This window comes from Nothobranchius furzeri, chromosome 5 (assembly GCF_043380555.1).
Source record: "Nothobranchius furzeri strain GRZ-AD chromosome 5, NfurGRZ-RIMD1, whole genome shotgun sequence".
Lineage (NCBI taxonomy): Eukaryota > Metazoa > Chordata > Actinopteri > Cyprinodontiformes > Nothobranchiidae > Nothobranchius > Nothobranchius furzeri.
Window position 1 is genome coordinate 59,683,194 of NC_091745.1, and position 8,016 is coordinate 59,691,209.

Below are 8,016 nucleotides of genomic sequence, written 5' to 3' on the forward strand. Positions count from 1 at the left end.
AAAAACTGCCCTGGGGGATTTAAAAAGTATAATTATAGTCAAAAGCTCTAAAAAGTGGATTTTGCATGATATAGGACTTTTAAATATCCGATCAGAACCCCGCAGAGCCACGGGAACCACTGTTAGTCAGGATCTCCTCACTTCCTGTTCCTGAAGTATTTAAGTATTTTTGTTTTTCTTGTTTTTGATGTTGGAGCAAAGCTGAAGAGTCCATTTGTGGGTCGTCTTCTAATGAGGCCAGTTGGTTCTTTCATGTTCTTCCAGATCCCTGCAGGCGCTCAGAGGAATGCTCCTTCATCCAGGACCCGGTACCGCTTCAGCAGGTGGACACAGACCTCGTCATGGTTATAGACGGCTCCAGGGAGATGCAGGCAGACCAGATTGTCGAAGCTCAGCAGCTAATGGGCTCTGTGGTGGAGCAGCTGGCTCAGAGTCCCCAGGACTTGAGGCAGTTTGGCGCCTTCTCGCCGCTAGGAATGACTGGACTGGACTCGGCCCTGCAGGAGGTTCTGATGAGGCCGATCCGGCCACACAGGAAGAAGGCTCTGCTGGTGTTCGTGGCCGACCAGATATCCTTCAGCGACTGGGCCATGTCCCGGAAGGCCAAGTGTGAGGGCGTGGCTGTATTTGTGGTGACAGTCGGCAACCGCTACAACCGGACCCAGGTGGAGGAGCTGGCCAGTTTGCCGGTCCAACAGCATCTGATCCACGTGGACCAGCTGGAGGCCAACGAGCGGGAATACGTGCAGCGCTTCTTCAGAGTCTTCCTCTCCACCCTGAACAGTAAGAACCAGACCGCTCAGGTCCGATCCGCCTTAAAACACCACAACGTCCAAGAGAATCTGGCCAAACTGGTTCTGCAGATCAGAGCAGCCTGTTAGATTATTTAAAGTTACATTTGGACCAATTTCCCTCTTGCAGATCTGAGATCAGATTTATAAACTGATCTTTGGTATAACGGAAAGGATCTAGTTTATTAAAGTTTGGTCAGGTGTTTTCTGAAGGCTACGTTGGTGGAGGTTCTGAGATCTGAAACTGGTTCTATTGGACTCAGGTAACTCAAGTTAAAATGGATGTTTTGTTCCAGAGGGTCTGAACTCGTATCCTCCTGCTTCACTGAAGCCCTTCTGCAGCCGTCTGAAGGACCCAAACGACTTCATCAGCAGGTAACTGATTTACAGACAGGAAATTATAATTTAGGTTTAGTTTTGGTCTTTTAAATATAATGCCAAAATACTGACTACACAATTACTGATGATACATATTTTTTGATTTAGGTTTTACTCGCTCTTTAGGTTGATCCATTGTCCTCTGTGTGTGTCTGAGGCTGTAGCCTAAACAGTCACACAGGTGTTCCAGCTCTATCCTCTATTCCTCTAGGAGTGCTTAAAGGGCCAGAGTCTCTACTTTGTTCTCTATCTTTTCCAACCTAACAATGTTAACCAGTGTCTGTGAGTGTATTTTTTATTGAATGTGTGTGCTTGGTTGTGTGTTTAGACAGAGTTCTCAGTCCGACGACCCACTGAGTGATGTGTTGGTTCAGACGGAGCATGAAGTCTCCACTGATGTTCTGAGCCAAGAAAACGGCCAGCAATCAGTTCCAGGATCCAACTTTAATGATAATAATAGCCCACGCTCTGGGATGCTGTATGGTAAGTTTTTAGGCTATATAATGCCACTCTTTATGTGATGCTATTGTATTTTATTTGGTTTATTCTTAAGATGTGACAAATCACATTGCTGAGGAGTTTGGTCTTAATATTTCATTTTATTATTTAAACCATTAAATTATTTTAACCATATATGGTCACTCTTCAGATGTTGCCTGTGTGTTTTGACCTCTTTCTGCCATCTTTACTTGAATGAAAATACAAAGATAACGGAAAGCGTAGCCCTTCTTCCTGTTTTTTATTTTTTGTTTTCAAAATGATGGAGGTCAGAGCTGTAATCTGATTGGTTCTGATTGGTGTGTGTCTGACAGGTCGAAACATCACATCGACTCCGCTGATCAGCTTTGTCTCCAAAGGTAGAAAACAGACAGATATTTGATGATGATGGGTTTGTTGATGAGTAATAACAATCACTTTACATCAGTGGGATGAATGCTACTCTTTATAGAAACGTCTGTCCTCCTCTCCTCCATCCAGATGTTTGTCTTCTCAATAGAAACTCTGGCCAGTGCAGGAAGTACACCATAAAGTGGTTCTATGACAGCAAACAATCCAGATGCTTCCGCTTCCGGTACGGTGGCTGTGGAGGAAACAGAAACCGCTTCAGCACGCAGAGAGAGTGTGAGGCTACATGTCTGTAGAGCTAGGGAAGAGGAGGACGAGGACAAGGAGAAGTGGGTGGAAGTCAGCTTCCTGATAGAGATCACCATGGAGACCAATGATCAACAGCAGCTTCAGGAAACACCTCGATTCCGTAGAAACTTTTGTGGTTTACATCTCAGTTCTTTGGGGTTTCTGGGAGAACTCTGAGCTTTCTGAAGTCTGGAGATGTTCCTTCAGGTAGATCAGGTGCCATGTATTTTACTGAAACTGATTAGGTATATGATGTTTTCCACTCAGTTATGATGTTTTACATCATTTTCTGCCTAAAATGTTTAAGATAAATGACCAAAACTCAAATATTGTCTGTTTATGCCAAAGCATGAGTTATTTCCATCTCTGCTCTTAACTAATAAAAACATCAAGTTCTCTAACAATCAAAACTCTCCAAAAATTATTAGACAAAAATTGGTAAAAATTTATAAAAAAACTGACTGAACTTTTATTGACAGTATTTTTGTACAAAAGCCCAGAGTGGCCAGAACTCCTTTTGTCTTCTGAGATGGAAAATTCTGAGAAAAACTTGTTGAAGTTGTTTTGTTTAACTTTGTGTTTATTTGATGGTGCTTTGAGATGACGTTTGTTCAAAAATGGTGCAATAAAAATAAAGTCAACTGAAAAAATAAACTTTGATATTATTGTTTAGAAAACTGAGTATAATTATGGACAAATAATTTGTTGGTAAATATGAAGCTTGTTTCAACAGTTTCTGCACCAATCAGTGTTTTCTGTTCATAATTAGAATTAATGAAAATTATAAGAGTCATTTGAATGTTGGAATCAAAATCTATAAGTAGATGATTAAACGCTTCAGGATAAAAATCAGAATTTACAACAAAATGTATCACTAATTGGTTTCTGTGGAATGAGGCACAACAGCACCCCCTAGAGGCAGGGTGGGATAACTCTGTGCAGTCAGGTGTGGTACTGCAGCAGCCGTGAGGAGAGCAGTGTTGCTCGGTGAATTTCGCCTTATACTGAATTTTGGGGGAATGGTCAATGTTTTTGTTTATTATTAATATACAGACATGGATAAAATTGTTGGTAAACTCTTCAGTCAATGACAGAAAAGCCCATGATGGTCACAGAAAGAACTTGAATCTGACAAAAGTAATAATACAGTGCATCCAGAAAGTATTCATAGCGCTTCACTTATTCCACTTTTTTGTTTATGTTACAGCCTCATTCCAAAATGGATTAAATTCATTTTGCCCATAAAATTCAACACACAACACCCCATAATGATAATGTGAAACAAGTGGATTTGAAGTTGTTGCAAATATATTAAAATTCTATGAAATTTAACCAATGAAAGTCAGACATGACTTTTCAACCATGCAGTTAATACAGGTAATATTCTAAGAAAACAAGTCACACCAGCAACAGGTCATTTCCGATTCATTTCTGTCAATCCAGATAAGCATCAAACGTAGTTCTTCAAAAAATAAACATTATCTGCTTCCTGAATCTTGTTACAGCTAGTTCTGGTCTTGTGAAAACGTAAGAAATAAAATTAGGCAGAAATGTTTAATAGCATTTTTCCTAAAAACTTCAGCTATTCCTCAAATCACAATTTTGAGGGAAATAAACAAAATCTGTTTGTCCCATCAATCATGTAATCTAAAACATTTGGGAAATTCCTGAAAGTAACAGGGACAATCAGAATAATTATTTTAATTAGTGAAGCTCTGAACGTCTAGTTTACTTGATCAATGATTCAAAAGTTCAACTGAGAATTATTTTTCTGTTTTCTCTGATTTCAGTAGCAGGGGTTTGTGGGAAAGGTTCTTATGCTTTCATGCAGTCACTCTGTTGTCGCCATCAACTCACTGATGATGCATTCACACTTGGGTCGGCCCAGCTCGGTCCTCGTAGTGCCAGCCGGTTGCACATGGCCAGGTTTTTTTCACACAGCTTTCTTGGAACGAGGAAATCTCCGAGCACACGGGTGGGGCAGAAGAAACTACAAGTAACATGTAACGTCATCCGTCCTCCACTGCTGAAAAGTGATGATGGCTGTTACACGAAGGGCGGCTTTTTATTTGTTGGGCTGAAAGTCTCTTCTTTAATTTAAGCATCCCAACCAGTTACAGTTAAGCAACAGCAGCAAGGTGAGAGCAGGACACAATACATGGAAGTTTTCTCCAGAGGTTATCAGTTTACATCAGGAACGGAGTCAAAACTTGTCCTGCAGCCCGTCACTAGGGGGCGCTTCAGTTCCATTAAACTTTAACCTTCACACTCCTTTATGTGTGTCTATGGTTTCGCCGATGTGTTTCTATGCTAAAACCCCAAAATGTTACGATGCATTCACTGTACAGGTCAACAAAAATGTGGGTATGAGCTATCAGTCAGAATTTATTTTAAAAATCTGGCAAAATGCTTACAAAACACAGCCAGTGTTATCACGGCATCTCATTCTGTTTGCTGCCACCTAGAGGCCAGAGACAGTTTTAGCACACAAAGAAATAAATGTTTGCATATAAATTCTAAAAAATCAATAATTTGCTCTCAAAGTAATAACCAGAAATATTGTAATGTTTCAGTGTCTTAATTTGTCAAAAAAAACTCCTTGGTGTCTGGGCTCCGGGAGTGGATGAGGTCAACCCGGATTTCCTTAAGGCTCTGGATGTTGTGGGGCTGTGTTGGTTGACATGGCTCTGCAGTACCAGTCTGTCATGGTGAAGAGAGTGCTGAGCCAGAAGACGAAGCTCTCAATTTACCTGTCGGTCTATGTTCCTACCCTCACCTGTGGTAGTGAGCTATGGCTAGTGACCAAAACAACGCTGTTACAAGCGGTCGAAATGTTTTCTCCGCAGAGTTTCTGGGCTTTCTCTCAGAGATAGGGTGAGAAGCTCAGTCATCCAGGAGGGGCTTGGAGTAGATCCGCTGCTCCTCCACATCAAGATGAGCCAGTAGAGGTGGCTCAGGCGTTTAGTTAAGATGCCTCCTGGACACCTCCCTGGTGAGGTTTTCTGGGCGCGTCCAACCGGGAGGAGGCCTAAAGGAAGACCCAAGACCCGCTGGAGGGACTATGTCTCTCACCTGGCCAGGGGACGCCTTGGGATTCCCCCGGAGGAGCTGGCCCAAGTGGCTGGGGAGAGGGAAGTCGGGGCCTCTCTGCCTAGGCTACTGCTAACAAGGGAAATATTTCACAAATAGTTCCACCAAGAATTTGTTTCACCAGCTGCCATAGGTGACTCACCTGTACCTCCAGGTGTGTCTGAGCTCTCTCCGCCAATCTGTAACAATTTAGAAATGACAGAATTAGACACAAGCAGACAGATGTTTTTGGTTTGTTTAAACATGGAGTTCACCTTTTGATAGTGAGGGACACGACTATGATGAACAGCACTGTGAGCACACTGAACAGAACCAGATGAACTATCAACCCTGGGCTCATCTTGGTTTCTGCGAAGAAGAATTTATATTAACAAGGTCAATCCAATAATAATTTATCCACTCTGAAATAAATCAGATGGTTTCAGGTGAACTAAGTAGCGGAAGAAACAGGACAAACGTATGTACAGGAAATTCTTACGATCCAAAAAGACAAGAAAGGGAAGAAAAATATCTGAGAACAAAACACCCTAAAACACAGAGAAACAATAACAGAAAACCTTTAACACCAACCCGCCTCCACCTGCAGCCTGAACGGATCTGACCACGTCTCGTTGTCGGTCTTCAGAACACAGGAGTAATTCCCAGAATCCTCTAGAGTCAGAGGGCCAAGCAGGAGGGCGGGGCTAGTCTCAGAGAGGGCACAGCCATCTTTAATCCAGGTGATCTCCAGTTGGTGGACAGTGCAGTCTCCAGAGGTGCACTGCAGTGACACATTTTGACCCCTTCTGAACGTGCTGTTGCTGCTGGAGCTCTTTATGCTCATTTTAGTTGCCTCTGTAATAAAATTAAATATTAGTTTTTATTAAAACGGATTCATATCCGAGTCAGGATGAAACGTGTTCTCACCAACGACTCTCACGTCCATTCCATCTCCTCGTTTTGTAAAATGTCCTTTTACATTATCAGCTTCCATCCTGAAGCGAAAGGTTGCATTATCGATCATCTGAACATCTCTGACCTGTAAAGTACAGTTTGACTTCATGTCTCCCAGGTACTGATATCGAGGGTCGTTGTTGGGTGAGTTGCTGTCGTACACAGATGGGATTGTTGTCTGACAGATTTCATGGTTTACACACCAACGGACTCTGACGATCTTCAGAGGAATTTCTTTTCCATCCTGTGTAAAGGATGCTAAAGGTGTGAAAGAGCAGGGGAGGGTGACGGTCGATCCTCTCACTGCACAGGTGGAAATAAATCCATATTGAACCATTTGACCCACGACACCTGGAACCAGAACAACTACAGCTGAGTTTTAGGGTTAACCCGGATGTCCACATGTCAGAAAATAGGACTCCAAATCCTGCCGTCTTCAGCTCATTGCTGGTGTAGCAACCTTCTAGTTCCTGAAACGGGCACACCAGAGCTTTTTCCCCCAGAGGATGACTTACAAGGTATTCATACCTACTAGAGACCTCTGCAGATGTATTGATTAAAAAAAGTTCCACACCTGGAATTTCTTTGAGTTAAAATTCACGAGTCAAATTTAAAATATTCACTTTTTTATGTTTTTGTGGAATCAAAGCGTAAAAATAAAACCTGAATTCTCCTCTTTTAAGAAGTCTAATCAAAGGAGATAAATGAGCCTGATAAAATCAGCAAGATGAAGTCGTACCTGAAGTAAACATCAGAAGAACCAGCAGAAGGTTTTTGTCCAGCAGCATCCTGACCTCTCTGAGTAGAGTCAGTTGTGGTTAACAGCCTGGTGTGAGTTTTAGCTTCTTCAGAAATCAACTTCCTCTGTTTCTGCAAGTTTTTTTTTTTTTTTGGTTTCAATATTTCAGAAGAAAGGCTGTGCAGTGGTTAGAGCTGTTGCCTTGCAGCAAGAAGGTCCTGGGTTCGCTTCCCGGCGTGGGATCTTTCTGCATGGAGTTTGCATGTTCTCCCTGTGCATGCGTGGGTTCTCTCCGGATCCTCCGGCTTCCTCTTACAGTCCAAAAACATGACTGTTAGGTTGATTGGTCTGTCTAAATTGTCCTTAGGTGTTTGTCCTGTGTGTCTCTGTGTTGCCCTGCAATGGACTGGCTCTCTGTCCAGGGTGTACCCCGTCTGATTGCCCCCCCCCCCCCCCCCCCCCCCCGCGACACTGCTGGACAGGCGGGTTCAGAAGATGGATGGATGGATGGATTGATTGATTTCACAAGAAGTGTTTCTGATGTACTTTTGTAGATTTAAATAAATGAAATAAGTGTTCAAATAAAAATATTTGGAAACATTTCCACTTTACACAAGTTCTTCTCTGTTTTATTCTGAGTGTTCCTCCAACATGAAGAAGGACTTGATGAGACCAAATGCTGATTTGTGCTCTAATGAGTTAATATGAGAGGAAATGATGAGTCATGAAACTGACTGCTGCTTTTTCCTTATTTAGACTCAAACGTAGTTCTTCTGGTTTTAGATTTTAGATCCGCTACGTGGTTCGTCCTCATCTTAGAGCGAAAAAATGAAACTTGTGTTGCTTTGTTCCATTTGGAGGAAGAAGCGTCCTCAGCCTTCCAGCTCAGAAAAAATACAAGTTTATTTTTTTAATCATTGGATTGTTTCTTTGAACATGTCTCTATAACAA

The 8,016-nt window shown here is 42.2% G+C and overlaps 2 protein-coding genes across 2 annotated transcripts in view; one reads left to right on the top strand and one right to left on the bottom strand.

Moving 5' to 3' along the window:
• Positions 1-2,957, top strand: part of LOC107378896 (collagen alpha-6(VI) chain) — a 41,049-nt gene extending 38,092 nt beyond the window's left edge. The window contains 5 exon segments of the mRNA XM_054740803.2: positions 265-783; positions 1,088-1,166; positions 1,498-1,652; positions 1,982-2,026; positions 2,148-2,957. Of these exon segments, the coding sequence (XP_054596778.2) occupies positions 265-783; positions 1,088-1,166; positions 1,498-1,652; positions 1,982-2,026; positions 2,148-2,311 (962 nt within the window). The 3' untranslated portion in view covers positions 2,312-2,957.
• Positions 2,958-5,843: 2,886 nt separating this feature from the next.
• Positions 5,844-6,672, bottom strand: LOC139069849 (B-cell receptor CD22-like). Its single transcript, XM_070550972.1, has 2 exons — positions 6,300-6,672; positions 5,844-6,227 (listed from the first exon to the last, which is right to left on the bottom strand). Exons 1-2 carry the CDS (start codon positions 6,661-6,663, stop codon positions 5,953-5,955), a joined length of 639 nt encoding a protein of 212 aa, XP_070407073.1. The 5' UTR covers positions 6,664-6,672; the 3' UTR covers positions 5,844-5,952.
• Between the last annotated feature and the right edge of the window lie 1,344 nt (positions 6,673-8,016).

Bases quoted from the DNA above. Each gene is read 5' to 3' on its own strand.
- LOC139069849 (XM_070550972.1), bottom strand. From the start codon at position 6,663: ATGGTTCAATATGGATTTATTTCCACCTGTGCAGTGAGAGGATCGACC. The intron at 6,228-6,299 runs GTGAGAACACGT...ATTTTATTACAG, and splicing joins AATGGACGTGAGAGTCGTTG to AGGCAACTAAAATGAGCATA.